Source organism: Vulpes vulpes, chromosome 2 (assembly GCF_048418805.1).
Source record: "Vulpes vulpes isolate BD-2025 chromosome 2, VulVul3, whole genome shotgun sequence".
In the NCBI taxonomy this organism is placed as follows: Eukaryota; Metazoa; Chordata; class Mammalia; order Carnivora; family Canidae; genus Vulpes; species Vulpes vulpes.
In genome coordinates, this window is record NC_132781.1 from 138,002,273 (window position 1) to 138,018,027 (window position 15,755).

Here is a 15,755-nt window from a genome sequence, read left to right on the forward strand (position 1 = left end):
GCCAGCAGCCTGCAAGCCCTCTGCTTCCATGGAGTTACATCTTACCACTAAGTTGTCAACAGTTCTCTCGAGTCCTGGCATTTGTGCTAAAACTAAAGCTGCTAACAGTGGCAGGAGGGCAGATCCCATCTGGCCCCATGGCTTGGCAGAGCCAGTCTGGTGGCTTGGCTTGGACCGGCAAGTTGAAAGGCTAAGGAAAACTGAGCTCCAGATCAGAATGCTCACGGGGATTGGAAAAAACAAATCCAGCTTAGTAGTGGGCTTCTTACCATCCAGTCTGACAAAGTCATGAAGGCACAGAGTGGGTGCTGAGGAGGTAGACAGACCACAGCTGCATGGACCGGGCTTTGGGATCTAGCAAAAGGGATGTATTCTTGGCCAAGCCCAGGGAAAGCCAGGCTTCCAGAAGAGTCCTGCTAAGTTTAAGAAATAGGCAGGCTTTTCATCCTGGCTCCTCCTAGGTCTCCTTATCTAGACGTTTGCTTGGTGAAACCATGGTAACTGTGATGCCACAATGGGACATTCTTCCCAAGGTGGTAGAAGGAATCTCTCTGTTGAGCTCTGCTGTGTAGGTCAGAATGAGTTCATTTCTCCTTTGGCTGTAGCAGTTCACAGAAGACTCTGAGAGCCATCCAGACAACAAGAAACACCCAGTGTCATGAGTGGAACATGGTGACTGAGAACAGCTATTGTGCATTGTTTGAGGCAAGGGCGGGCCTGGTGATGGGGTGGATGATGAGACACACATGGGCTTTGAACTCAGTTCAAATTCCAGCTCCACCACTTGGCCATGTGTGACCTTGGCCAGGCTTCTCAGGGTCCAAATGTTAGCTTCTGAGTCTGTAAAATGGGAACAGTGATGCTATCTACCTCACAGGGTTATTGCACAAATTCACTGAGCTAAATGTCGGTCAGTTACTATGTACAAGTACAAGGTGTCAGTAGTTAAAAGAAATTCCAGTGTTCTCTAAGCCAGCCAAGTATAGCAGGACAGCAAAAGTGGGGGTGGCCTCACACTAAATCCTGCTTTTTCTTTTAGCAGAATTTTATGGCTATGGAGTTAAGAAAGGGGTCAAATTCCAATAGTCAAAAAACAACTTTCTGAGCCCCAACTCTCTGGGAAGCCCGAGGATCCTGGCTGGATCAAGGAGAAAACTGACGAGTGCGGGCTGCCTCCTCTCTGTGGGCCCCCTTACCTATCGTAACGATATCAGTGCTGGGCAGCTGGTCCCTGAGCTCTTCACTGCACGGAACCAAGCAATTGGGACGTGACAGGTCTGTGTCCCACATCTTGGAAGCCTTGTCAATGCGAAGGAAAGAGTCAGGGCAACCAATGCTGAGGAGGGTGAGGCGGGGGTGTGGAAATCACCACTTTGGGGAGGAGAGGAAAAGCCTGTGCCTTCAGATGTTGTGTTTCCACAGCTGCCCATGGTGTCCGCTGCAGTTCGCTTTGGGGATGGCAGAGATGCGCGGGATGCTCTTAGTACTGCTCTATGTCTCCCACTCTTCTGCCAGTGAGTGTGCTGCTTTCTCCGTAACATGACAGGGGGAATTGTTCAGGAAAAGCACATGGCCCTTGATGTTCAGAGAGGGATCCAGGGGGACGATGACTCAGACAGCGGGGATTGGTGGTGGGAATTAGGCAAAGAAGGGGATCATGAGGTGTGGATGTGGGAAACTGGCTTCAGCAGTCTGATGTCACAGCTGATCCTTGGGTGAGAGGGATCCTTGGGCTACAGAAAGGCTTGTTCAAAAAGCCCACCCTGCTCTTCCTGGGGCTCATCCCCCAGGTGCCAAAAGGTGGGAGATTGTGCCTGGGTGGGAGCCTGTGGTACATCTGGTACACTCAGGAACCAGGTACCCTCCCTGTGTTTCTACTTCAGCATTGTTATTCCGATGAAACCTTTTATCATTTTTTAAATTTAAATTCAATTTTCCAACATACAGTATAACACCCAGTGCTCATCCCATCAAGTGCCCGATACCCAGTGAAGTAGGAGGTTTGGCTCACCCAGCCTAGGGCTTTGAACTTCAAAGGTCCTTCCTGCTCTATCATAGTTATACTCTCTTCATGATTCTATGAATGTGAACTTCTTTTTTTATATAGGGCAATACAGCATCTTGGTGAAACTAGGCCTGGCAGGGGGAGAATATTTTTTAAAACTTTAGTCAACATTTAACTCTCATTTGAAACAAAGTCCAGACTACCCAAGAGACTGTCCAGTTCGGGGCAATTCCCTCAAGGGCTTGGGAAGGCAAAGGCCAAGCAGGCCTGCATGGGCGAGATACAGCCTCCACCTGGTGGGACCTTTTAGCTCCTTGATGACAAGACTTCAGGGAGTGCTTGATATGGCAAAATGCTTTTGTTCATTCACCAGTTGATCTATTGAGCACTTACTGTGGGCCGGGCACTGTACTAGGCTCTAGGGATACACTGGCAAGCAAAATAGACCTGGCGGAACCATGTATGCCAACTGCTCAGGCAGGGCACAGCAAGGGCAAATCTGAGGATATGAAATGTGGCTGGAACAGAGACTGTGACAGGCTGAGGGTATATGAAGTTTGAATTCTGGCCTTGTATCCTACCAGCTGTGTAACTTGGACCAGCTCTAGAACTCAATTTTCTCACCTGCAAATGGAGATTGATATAGTGTCCACCTCCAGTTCTGTTGGAGAAATTATATGAAGTAGTGTATATCAGCAGAGTTCAAACTTTTTGGTCTCAGGACCCCTTTATAACTCTTAAAAATTACTGAGAATTCCCCCCGCCAAAGAATTTTTGCTATGAGGCTATATCTTCCCATCTTTACCATGTTAGAAATTAAAAACTGGGAAAATCTTGAAACACAAGAATACCCAGGTTCACATATGCTATTAGCCATCAGGGTGATGACATCATGTAGCTTCTGGAAAATTCCACCACACACCAGTGTGAGAATGAGAGTGAGAAAAGCAAAAACTGTGTTCTTATGAAAACAGTTTAAATAAATCTTGCAGACCCTGGAAAGGGTCTTGAGGACTCTCAGAGGTCCCAGACCACATTGAGAACCACTGATGCTTTCCAATACTGCCTTGAGGGTGCTCTAAGTGCCCAAGACGAGAGTGATTATTGGTACCTAAAATTATTTCTAGACTCAAAGATGCCATCAAGAATCTTTTACGGAGAAGGAGACCTACTAGGAAAAGAAATGGGTCGGGGAGGGGTGGCAGAGTTAGTGGCAACCAAGATGGAGAGCCAGAAGGAGCGAGGAACCAGCAGGAGAGGGAGTCTTGAGGTCTGACGCGGTGGTGGTGGCCACAGGTCATCAACTCCTTGCCCCAACAGTGAGGCCTCTCCGCTACCTTTTCTGCAGGCTGTGGCATCCAGAAAACCAACATTATGGAAAATTCCGAGGAGGGTTTGGTCAACGACAAGGAATTCCCGTGGGTAGTGTCGCTGCAGGATTCCCAATACACCCACCTGGCTTTTGGCAGCATCCTTAGTGAGTTCTGGATCATCAGCATCGCATCCGCCTTGCAGAACAGGCCAGTACCTCTGCCTTTGGGGCCTACACAGCCCCCTGGAGCGGGGCGGAGGGACCTTTTCCTGCTCGGCTTGGGGAGGCCTGGAAGGTGGATTCCTGGAAACAGGGCAACAGGACATTTTACTGGCTCTGCACTTGTTCTGCCAAGACTCTTGGGGTCCTAAAATCACCAGTTGCCAAATTCATGCTGTCCAGTGTGTTCTTTACTATGGGGACTGCAAGGTGAAATGAGTGTTCCTTCATCCTCCATAGGAAGGATATCCATTCCCATTTTCCTGAAATCACAGGCACTGACTCTGATACTAGAGGTCCTTCCTCTAGTCTTGTTAAGTGAATTGATAGGAGCCTACATCTTAAAACACTTAACCTCAAGCCTTAACAACAGGTCTGCCACAAATATATGTACATAGAGAGAAGACTTGAAGAAAATAAGCAAATGCTTAAGAACACTTATCTCTGGATGCTCAGAATGCACATGATTTCTGTATTCTTCTTTGAACTTCAATCTATTCCCCAACTTCTATGTAGTAAATATTTGTTCCTGTAAACCAGGGAAAAACCCTCAAATATTATTAAAGGAATAATCTTACTTTTTGACCCAATGACTTCACTTTTGAGAATCAACATTAAGGAAATAATTTCAACCACTGGAAAAGTGGTTGCAGAAAATTGTTCATAGAATGGTTAGTTACACATAAAACACTGGAAATGTAATGTCCAATTATCATGGATAAATAAATTCTAATTACTCTTTCATATGTATAACATAATATATAGTATATAAATAATATATAATTACATATGTATTTTTATATATACTATTTATATGCCTTATATGTGTATGTAAATGTATATATACGCTAAGTATGGGGAGAGAGATTATAATTACTATAATTGGCTAAATAATAGTATAAACCCTTGATGGACTATTGTACAGCTACTGAATTTTCTTACACCTATGATTTATAATTACTATTTGAAAGTATATGCATTTATTTTTTTTGAAAATACATGTATTTAAATGAAATACTATACATATACATAGTTTAACGTTCTGGAGAAACCAAAGCAGCTTCTTTCCCCTGGCCTTCAGACACTAACTCCCTGTCTTAAGCCATAGTCTGTCATCAGTTTCTTGAATATTCTTCCTTAATTACTCAATGCATTTACAGATATCTGTCATATACCTATAGGTCTATCCATATTGATTCTATCTACTGACAGAGAAAGAATTTTCCTTCCCCCCGTATTAATGTGCTAGGACTGCCATAACAAAATACCACAGACATTGCAGCTTAGACAACAGAAATTTATTTCTCACCATTTTGGAGGTCGGAAGTCCAAGATCATGTTCAAGATCAGAAGGACTGGTTTCTCCTGAGGACTCTCTCTTTGGCTTGCTTACCGCTGCCTTCTCACTCTGTCCTCACATGGCCCTTCCTTAGTGTGTGTGTTCCTGGTGTCTCTGCTTCCTTTTATAAGGACACCAGTCCTGCTGGATTAGGGCCTTACACTTATGACCTCATTTAATCTTCATTACCTCTTTAAAGGTCCTATGTCCAAATATGGCCACATTTGGGGCTAGGCCTTTACCTACAAATTCAGCAGGACACAGTTCAAATATAACAACCACAATACAACTGGTAGCACACCATACACAGTATTACACTTGTAGCTTGTTTCACTCTACCAGGAATGCTGAGCCATCTTTTCTTACCATTACATAGAGACCTCCCACATTTCTCAGCTGCACAGCATCCCAAAATGGCTCTACTATAATTATACAGTTTTCTATTAATGGAAATTTGGGTTGTTTGCGATCTTTTACTCAGACCAAAAAATGCTGTAGATATACTTGTACATATATTATTTCACACACACGCAATATACTGTAGAATGAATAACCCAGGAGTGGAAAGACTGGACTTAATGTTGGTAGCCATTGCCAGCCAACTAGGCTTCCAGAAAGGTCCTGCTTTCCATGTAGTGTTTTCATTACTACTGTTTATCTGGTCAACCAGTTTTGGTCTGGATTTTCCCTTTGCCTCAGGGTTTTATTAAAGATAAGGGTTTTAAAATACCTAGGTGGTGGGGTGTTTGGTCTATTTTGTTTTCCAGCATTACTGAATTCTGAGTTACACTACATAGTGATAAGATCTACTTAGGTATTTGTTGGGATGTCCTTCTGCTATATGTGATCCATGTGAATATTTTCCACAGAGAAAATTCAAAGTTCATTCTCTGTCTTTGGTGTACAATTTACTATATACAATTGGGAGGGCAGCCCGGTGGCTCAGTGGTTTAGCGTGCCTTCAGCCCAGGGCATGATCCTGGAGACCCGGGATCGAGTCCCACGTCGGGCTCCCTGCATGGAGCCTGCTTCTCCCTCTGCCTGTGTCACTGCCTCTCTCTATATATATGTCTCTCATGATTAAATAAATAAAATCTTTAAAATTGGGAGAGGTAATCTTGATCTGTCCTAGGCTGACAAAGGTAAGTTAAAGTCTATCATGAACAAGCTTCTGGCTTTTTCTATTTCCTGGAGTGTTCCCTTTGTGAACATTATATCATGTGCTACAGGTGTTTGAGACTATGAGGTCTTCACTGGAGACTAAATTCTTTATTTTTTAGATTCTATTTATTTATTCATGAGAGACAGTTGAGAGAGAGAGAGAGGCAGAGACACAGGCAGAGGGAGAAACAGCAGGCTCCATGCAGGGAACCCAACGCGGGACACGATCCCGGGTCTCCAGGATCACGCTCTGGGCTGAAGGCAGTGCTAAACTGCTGACCCACGGGGGCTGCCTGACTAGATTCCTTCTTATCAAGAGCCCTCTCTTTATCTTACTCCTTGCTCTTCTGCTCTGAATTGATGTTCAGAATGAAACTCCTACTTCTTGTTTTTAATTTAGGTTATATTTTCTGCTTCTGTTGCTTCTTTTCTTTTCACTCTGTGGCCTTTGTTTTGTTTTGTAGGTCTCCTCTGACAAATTTGGGAAGTTTGAGTTTTCTAGTGTTCATCTGAGAGTTATAATTTCATGGAAGATGACTACATAACAGTTTCTTTCTGGACTGTCTTCTTTAGACTCTGCTGTGGCCAATGCTAGAAGTCCTATCTTTTTACTTCTTCTCTCCTTCTCCACCACACCATTTTGATAGATTATATAGGTTCTTTAATGTTTACCTTGATGCATATGCATATTTGCACATTCTTATTACTTCATAATTTAGCTGTAAGCAAATAATATGTTCAGGCTCTTGTAAAAGAGAAAACAGATATATATGCCTACCTCCCAACTTTCTTTTCAGCTTCAGTAATACCATCTAATTACTGCCAGAGTTTACATTTTTACTCCAACCTAAATTTTAAAAGGTTTTACATTTTAGTCCAATGTTAAAATGAATTCCACACTTACTGACAACTCTTTTGCTGGATTTTCTCCATTCCACACTAGAATTGGCTAAAATTTGTCTTCAGGTATGTATTTCTTAAAAGGCTACCAAGAACCATATTTCCTTGGGTTTTTTTATATTCAGAAATGTGCTATCCTCAAGCTTAAATGACACCTTTTTTCAATTTTATTTTTTAAATATTTTTTAAAGATTTTATTATTTATTCATCACACACACACAGAGAGAGAGAGAGAGAGAGAGAGAGAGAGAGAGAGGCAGAGACAGAAGCAGGCTCCATACAGGGAGCCTGATGTGGGACTCGATCCCGGGTCTCCAGGATCACGCCCTGGACTGAAGGCACCACTAAACCGCTGAGCCACTGGGGCTGCCCTTTTTAAATATTTCTAAGTAATCTCTATACCCAGTGTAGGGCTCAAACTCATGACTCCAAGATCGAGAGTAGCATGCTCTACTGACTGAGCCAGTCAGGCACCCCTGAATGACAACTCAAGTATAGAATTCATAGATCATGCCTTCTTTCCTTTTGAGACTTAATAGGTATTACCCCCAGCTTCTGGTATTAAATCTTGCTGTAGAAAAGTCTGAAGCCATTCTGATTTTCTCCTCTGTAGGTGCGTGACCATTTATCCCAGTATACCTGCTGTTTGCACCCCCTTTCATTCTCTTAAGTTCCTTTGGCAATAAATTATATGGCCTCATTTAAGATGACTTAATTAGGTTTTGTCTGGATGCCCATGGAGTCCTTTGTCACTGAAGACCAGCTACTAGCTATGCTGGATCTCTCCCATTTCTACTCTTTTTCTAGCCTGTTGTGTCCCAGAAGGCTAACTTATGTGGGTTACACCACAGGCACTCTTACCTTCTGGGTTCCAGTTGGGTTTGGCCAAGGGGAACACTGGCAAGAGATCAGAGGAAGCGAGGAGAGTGAGGTCAAGGTCTTTACTCCACTGAGGGGTAATGCAGACTGGCTGCCTCCTCCAGCCAAGTGACCTAATCCCCATAGCTCCGACCACTTCCTCCCCTTCTCTAGTGCCTAGAGTCACAGGAACACCCTGGTTGTTATCTCAGCAGGAAGCTGGATTTGCCACCTGGTGCCCAGGCACTGCACTATTCTTTGTGATTTTCCTACATCTTTCCAGGACCTTTGTAGAGTTCCCCCAACTTACCTTGAGTATGCCATCTATTTCCTGCTGGGAGCTGACAAGGATATGTCTCCGTGTTGATCATTCTGTATCCCTTTTTTCCTAGGATATGGAGTCCACTTCTAAACTGTAGACTGAAGTCTTATTTCCAGAAAATTTTCTTAAATTATATCATAAAATGTTTTTTTCTGTTTTGTTATTTGGGTGACTTTCTTTGTGATCTGCTGACTCACCATTAACTGCCACATTTGTTATTTTCCTCTCTCTACTTTAAAAATCTTTGTTAGGGTTAGAAATGACAAATACCCACCATTTGCTTCAATATGGATAGAACTGGAGGGTATTATGCTGAGTGAAGTAAGTCAATCAGAGAAGGACACACAGTATATGGTCTCATTCATTTGGGGAATATAAAAAATAGTGAAAGGGATTAAAGGGGAAAGGAGAGAAAATGAGTGGGAAATATCAGAGAGGGTGACAGAACATGAGAGACTCCTACCTCTGGGAAACGAACAAGGGGTATTGGAAAGGGAAGTGGGCGGGGGGTTGGGGTGACTGGGTGACAGGCACTGAGGGGGGCACTTGATGGGATGAGCACTGGGTGTTATGCTATATGTTGGCAAACTGAATTCCAATTTTTAAAAAATCTGATATTTCCCACTCATTTCTTTTTTCTTTCTCCTTTCTTCCCTTTCACTATTTTTTATATCAGAAAGGGAGACAGAACATGAGAAACTCCTAACTCTGGAAACAAACAAGGGGTGGTAGAAAGGGAGGTGGGCGGGGAGTGGGGGTGACTGGGTGACGGGCACTGAAGGGGGGCACTTGATGGGATGAGCATTGGGTGTTATGCTATATGTTGGCAAATTGAATTCCAATAAAAATAAATTTTAAAAAACCTTTGTTAAGGATGCCTGGGTGGCTCAGTGGTTGAGTGGCTGCCTTCCGGCTCAGGGCTTATGGCATGATTCTGGGATGGAGTCCCACATCAGGCTCCCTGCAGGGAGCCTGCTTCTTCCTCTGTCTGTGTCTCTCTCATGAATAAAAATCTTAAAAAAAAAATAAAATTGTGATTTAAAAAATAATAATAAATAAAAATCTTTGTTAATATCTATTTCATTTTGGCCACTTCTCTCAGTCCTTCCCTCTGTGTCCCTTACTGTATTTTTTGTGTTATCTATTCTCCTTCATGCTGCTTCCAACTTGGCCTTTATTTTGGCAATGGTTTTATTTGTTTTCTTTCCACTTGTTTGCTGAAAAGCATGTTTGACCAGCATTTTCTGACTTTGTGGGGGTAGGTATCATCTAGAACTCCTTGCACTCCTGCTGTCTCCCCTTGCTTTTGTTAGCCCTTCCTCTGATTCTGATGTTTGGAGTTTCTTGTGTCTCTTTGCTTCATGGTGTTTGCAGCCTTTCTCATTCTTGTAGTTCCTTGGGTGATCCCCAAGAGAAGAAAGGGAAAACACCCGAATGAACTCCATCATTATTAAAATCAGAATTTCTCTGAAGAGTATTTAGAGTTTGTAATATGAAAAGATGTTTATATTAAAATTTAAGTGCTAAAATCAGGAGTCAAGATCATATCTTTGATGTAACAATGACTACATAAACAAAAAATAAAACTATGGGAAAAGCATGAAGATAATCATCCCTGATATAACAGATTATCTTTCGGTGGTGAGACAAATGATGTTAAGATAGAGAAATTCCCAAGTTGCTATGGGCTCACAAAGGAAGATACAAGCCTAGGGGTTCAGAAAAGATTTTCTGGGGACTGGATCCAAAGGGATGAGTAAAAATTAGCCCAGGAAAAATGAGGTGGATGAGTATTCCAAACAAACAAACAAAAATTAAATATAAAAACAGGGAAGTGTGAATCTTCCATGGTGCCTTGGCTTCTCAAGTTTCCTTTGCTCTCTCTCTCTCTAGGAAGGACGTCATTGTTATAGTTGGTATAGCTAAGATGGATGCCAAAGTGGTTGCTCATGAAGAGTATCCAGCCAATATCATCATCATCCATGAGGATTTTGACAATGAAACCATGATCAATAACATAGCCCTCCTGAAGACAGACACGGCGATGGAGTTCAGCAACCTGATCCAGCCCATCTGCTTCCTCAGCAGAAAGTTGCATGTGCCACCAGCCTTGCGGAACTGCTGGGTGGCAGGATGGAATCCCACATCTGCAGTTAATGCCTTCCTTCTCCTAGAGGAGGCTGTGTGTATGCTAGCAGTGGGGGTGACTTGGATGAACCATTCTAGAGCTTATCTTAATAATTCAGGTTGTTTGAGATTCTGGTATTGGGCTGGAACCCTCATGTAATAAGTCAAGATTTCCAATGCTTGCCTTTTCTGTGGCCATTCTTATATGTGTTCCTTTTTCTTCTAGTCCTACACCAAAATTAGAAGTACATAGGCAGCAAATAGCCTGAAGTGAGTGCAAAGTTATAGTGGGGCAAGGGGATACTATTCCCTGAACTGGAACTGATTATCCTCTTTGCTAAGCTGTCCTTGTTTTCTCTTATTCTTGGAAAATGAATAAGGAAATGTATTCTCTGTAGATGTAGAAGAAGGATGGAATATGTTATTTTCACATCCAAGTTCAAAACAAAGGTAGTTTCCAGAAAAACTCTGACACAGGTTCTGATTTCTATAAGGAAAAGGGGTTTATCAGAACATTTTCTACTCACTCCCATGTAGATATGTGAGTTGTAGTTGAGCTGACATAGGCAATGTCTTCTTGTTAATAATTCTTGGCTCTCTGTTGCATGGTCCAGACAGGAAATCACATGACGATGAGTATCCTGAGGAAAATCTATGTGAAAGATATCAACCTATGTCCCCTACACAAACTCAAGAAAACAGGATGTGGCAATCACATGGAACAGGAAACTGATGCTGTCTGCTTGGTAAGAGCATGATGGAGTAAAAGCTAAAGGCTGAGAGTGAGCAGTGGTCACTTCGAGGGAACCTTGAGACTCCCTCATTGCATGGTCAACTCCATGAGGGACTGGCAGGGACTGGCACCTGGCACTCATAGCTGCCTCCAGCACTTGGCAGACAGTAGATGCTCAATAAAAATTTACTAAATGGACTAAATATTCACCATTTTAAATGTGACATGATTAAGCATTTCTAAGTCATAGATGTTTTCTCACTGGCTAAAAGTCTGAAAGTGTGAATCCAAACTATGCATGAAGATATACTTCAAGCGTGTCTACAGGGTGGGGTCATTGTATTCAGCTTCTATAGAGCCTACACTCTGATGCTATTGCTCATCAGTTATTGGAGTTTTTTTCTGTAAGAAGCCCTGCCCTCCATCTGGAAGAGAGTTGTATAGATGTGGTTGTCCTACACCTCAGCAAAATGTGTGGAATTCATAAACCCCTGGCCCAGGCTCCCTCATGCCCATACTCAGAGAAAGTGTGATTTACAGAGGTCATACAGTTAATAAATGTTAGAGTAAGGATGAGAACATAGGTCCACCAGATTTCCTGGCAGTTTTTCTCCTCTACTCCAAAATTTCTAAGGTGCGGATCATCCACTCTCCTTCAAGTAAGTGTCAGGATTCCCTGGTGGGGAATTTTTTTTCCCCAGATGATTTATGGAAAGTATTTTAGAGAAAGGCAGAAAAATACATATATGCAGATAATTCTTTCTAAAAGTAATTTTATTGCAAATACATGAAGGACTGCCTTTCATTAGGCAGTGAGTTTGCCTTTCCAAAGTTGGTTCAACATTTGAGTGCCTACTTTGTATGAGACTCTCTACCCATAGAAGACCAACAACTTTTTAAAGTAGATAACATGTTAAAATACATTAGAAAATATAGCTAGCTATCAAAATCCTGCTGTTAACCATTCCATCAATCCAGCACATATTTCATCAAATTGAAGATGCTGTTATTTGTAGAATCCACTATTATTTTATGATCAATCATGAGAACTCTGACATCAACCAATTAAAAGACACATCTCATTTCAAAGATGTAAATTTTTCAAGAGCATCTTAGATTCAATGGAATATGGTAAGCTGCTCATACTCTAAAATGATTACCTCTTTAAATCTATCTGCAAAGTTCAGAGTGGTTTTTACCTATTGGTTTTTAACTATAGCGCACCTGCAGTCAGTCCTTTGTTTTTGAACTGTGCTTGCAAACTGGCTCAGACACTGACTTGTCCACCTAGGATCCTTTCCTCTTTCAGAAATATGTTCCAGTGTCCAGAGATCCTCATAGTCATATTTCAGATATGTAGGATAAGCCACCCAAGTTCAGTATCTGCCTAATGAGTCCCCAGAAATCCAACCCAAAGCAGAATCACTCTGAACTCACTGCTCCCCCTTTCTCCTCACAACTGTTAGGGCTTTTGTTCAATGTCAAAGTTGAGCATTACACAATGAAAGAGCCCCTCTAAGCTGGGGCTGCTCCTCTGGGAGATGAGCTGGGGTTGCTTCAGAGAAGCACCTGGTACTACTTCTCTCAGCTGCTTGGGCTTCAGAAGTTAGGTCCCACAGGTTAGGAGGAAGAGAAAAAGCACTGCATTCTACACCCAGGTGGAATGGCAACTTGCAAAACCATGCAACAGCCAGGGAGGTCTACTGCACAATCATTCATCAAACTATTTGTCCTAAATGGCATGATTTTTCTTCCTTAAGCTATAAAACCACAATTAAGGCAAACTGGGAGTGGTATTGGTGACAGGAGGGGAGACCATGCTATGCTTGGCCAGAGAACCTCTCTGACCAAAGTAGACATGATATGGTGCTAAAGGAGTCTATTTAACAGTCCTATCACTGCCAGCCAGAACTTGGGGTGAAATCTCTACCCTCTGCTCCATGGCAGCACGGGGCAGCAAAAGCAATGTGTGCTTGACCAGCCCTTCTCAGAGACAGGCCACACAGGTCAAGGGGGCTGCCCAGCCTTTGAATGACAACCCCTCTTGGGGTAAGATGGACCACTAGGCTGGAGTGGGGGGTCAGAAATACCCTTAAGGGGAGGCTTGGGAGTGGGGCAGCTAAGGTAAATTATACCAAGCAGTTGTCTTGCTGCTAGTCCTCATATGTCTCAGCTTTTCACATAAAAATGATGGCCTTTTATAGACACCAGAATAATGGTAGCCAATTCTTCATTGAGTGCAGCCTGTGTGCCAGGCACTGTGTTAGGAGCTCTGCATGTAGTATAGGCACTTTAACTCAGAGAGTAGTAGGTGACTCGCCAGGGTCACATATCTAGGTAAGTGTGCCAAGCTTCCACGCACTCCCTCAAAGGGAGATCAGGTCTGTGTGGCAGAATCACCTCTGAATCCCAGAGGACTTCCTGTGGGAAAGCTGGGAGCATGGGCAGGGCTGATGAACAGGGGCACCGACAGGTGCCGACCAGGTGGACAGGCTGTGAACCTAACCTGGTCAGTGCTCCCCGGGGAAATGTGGCTCTGACCTCGGCAGGAGTGTGGGATGGAGGGAGCAGCTTGAATGGAGGATAGAAACACAGCAGAGAGAAGGAAAAATGTGAGCATTCCAGGCCAGAAACGGGGGGGGGGGGGGGGGGGGGGGGGGGGGGATCAACATTTGAGGAATGAGAAACCAAAAGAAAGTGAGGATTTAGTCAAAGGGCCATGAAAATGAAATGGGAACCAGGAAGCTGTTGCCAAACTGCAAAAACCTACAAATAATTTGTATAATAAAAGAAAAAGTCATCTTGTTGGAATTTATGGTAGCAGCCGCCTAGTTTGGAATTGGTATGCTATAATGTACCCCAACTCCAGTGAGAACCAGTGTAAAACATTTCTGGAACAAATAGTAAATTGTACAAGCATTTACCTATATTTTTTTAAGTTTTTCTAAGACCTGAAACCTTCTGTCTTTTGTCACAGGGGGACCCAGGAAACCCAATGATGTGCCAGCTACAGCAACTGAATCTGTGGGTGCTGAGAGGAATCTTGTCCCATGGTGGTGAGGAATGCCCTGGCGTATTTCTGTACATCAGGGTGGAAGACTATAGTGACTGGATTATATCCAAGACTAAGAAAACCAGCCATCCACTGTCTTCTTTCCACCACTTGGAGGATTCGTTTCCTTTCTTCAGCTACTCATCACATATCATCGTGACACAGAGAAAACATTCTGGGCTGGGCCAGGGTGTATGGTCCCAAACATACATGCAAGGACAAAAAAGGGTCACCATACATTCATGGCCAACAAACAGCTTTAGCAAGGGTCCAGATGTTGGGGAGAAAGGGTTAAAGGAATTAGGCAAGTCTTCTGTTGCGGCCATCCAACCCATGTACTATGACTATTATGGTGGGTATGCCGGGGATGGTGGTGGGCCTATTTCAGGTCAGAACAGGTTACATCAGCCCCAAGAAATTATCTTGTTTTTCTTTGTGCTGGTTTTCTTTTGCAATGGTATCTAGTCAAGGACCTAAACCTCTCAACTGAAGAGTAAGCTCAGAATGCTGAGTGCCAGGCAGTCACCATGCTATTTTGGTGTCTGTTTTTTGATAGTTGCACACCTGGGCTGCCATGGACAGGCCCACAGTGCATAATGGGTGGGCTCTCCCTCCTCTGTCCCACTCCCACATGCGGGAAGGTCACTTTCATTTGTGCTTGTGAACTAAATGTGGGCTAACAGTGTCAAACCATTAGAGTGCCCTGTGGTTCTTTCAGTGTTAATGGTTCCAGGGGCCAGGCTATGAAATTAGCCACACTCCCAACAGGCAAATGTGGCCTGGGAAGTGTTCAGCAGTCCGGCTGGAGAGTCGGGGACACCAAGCAGCACAGGGAACAGTGAGAGGACCCCTTGACTGGAAAGGAACTGATTACTTTAATGGATCACTCTGGTCTGCAGCCGTGGCCTCCCTCTGGCTATTTCCTCGGGGGGGCAAAGTGCCTGCAACTGCTCATTGGTGGTTTTCATTTTATTCCATGCCTTGCGGTAGCCTTTTAAGGACATCTGCAAAAAAGGAAAAAAGGGGTGGGGGGGGGGAGACGGTCATTTGGGAAAAAGAGATTGTGATTTTTCAGAATGCAACCCGCATCTAGTCCTGCGATGATGCAGAGGAGTCTGTACGGGCAGTGCCAGGCTGGAAGATTCTTCCAAAGAGCTTGTTTCTGTTCAGTGAAGTGAGTGGTTGTTAGGTTCCTGCTGTGCTATTTCTCAGCTCCAAATCTGATGGGCCTAAGTTTGGATCCTAATTCACTCCCTGCCACCAAGCAGAGAAAGTACTGTGGGAAAAGGAACCCAGGTCTAGGTGTGAAATGCCAGGCTTCCAGAGTGACCTGCCTGGGTTTCTGAGCTACTCGTGTGTCTCAAGTGTCCTCAGTATGCAACCAGGCCTGTGGCAGACCTAGTGCTTTTTTTCTGACCATTTGCACATTTCCCGTTTCCCTTCTGTGCTCACAAGGGGCTAGGGTGCTCTGAGCACACCATATCATACAGAAAGGCTACGGGATTATAAAAAATGAAAGACACATGGCAACTATGTAAATGCATGGAATCGGGTTCTGAGTGGTATTAAAAATCCATTATTATCTCATTTTTTAAGAATACTGGCTTCTCCATGTATAAAGTAGTAATCACTAAATTACCAATGGTGGGGGAAGGAATTCAGAAATTTCCAGAATTCATTAAGAAAACAAGCAACTAAAAACATACTATGACTACTGAGTCTCTTCC

At 43.5% G+C, this 15,755-nt stretch overlaps 2 protein-coding genes across 11 annotated transcripts in view; one reads left to right on the forward strand and one right to left on the reverse strand.

Annotated features, from left to right (window-relative positions):
- The first annotated feature begins 1,425 nt into the window (after positions 1-1,425).
- PRSS54 (serine protease 54) lies at positions 1,426-14,493 on the forward strand. The gene is given in 6 exon segments (XM_026011841.2): positions 1,426-1,464; positions 1,466-1,514; positions 3,354-3,525; positions 10,010-10,268; positions 10,858-10,989; positions 13,954-14,493. Coding segments are annotated over 6 exon segments (1,188 nt in total). The 5' UTR covers positions 1,426-1,428.
- CFAP263 (cilia and flagella associated protein 263) overlaps positions 11,733-15,755 on the reverse strand; it is a 32,136-nt gene continuing 28,113 nt past the window's right edge. For all 10 annotated transcript variants that reach the window (XM_026011836.2, XM_026011838.2, XM_026011840.2 and 7 more), the window contains one exon: positions 11,733-15,032. In XM_026011836.2, the coding sequence (XP_025867621.1) occupies positions 14,904-15,032 (129 nt within the window). In that variant the 3' untranslated portion in view covers positions 11,733-14,903. The remainder of the gene's footprint in view (positions 15,033-15,755) is intronic.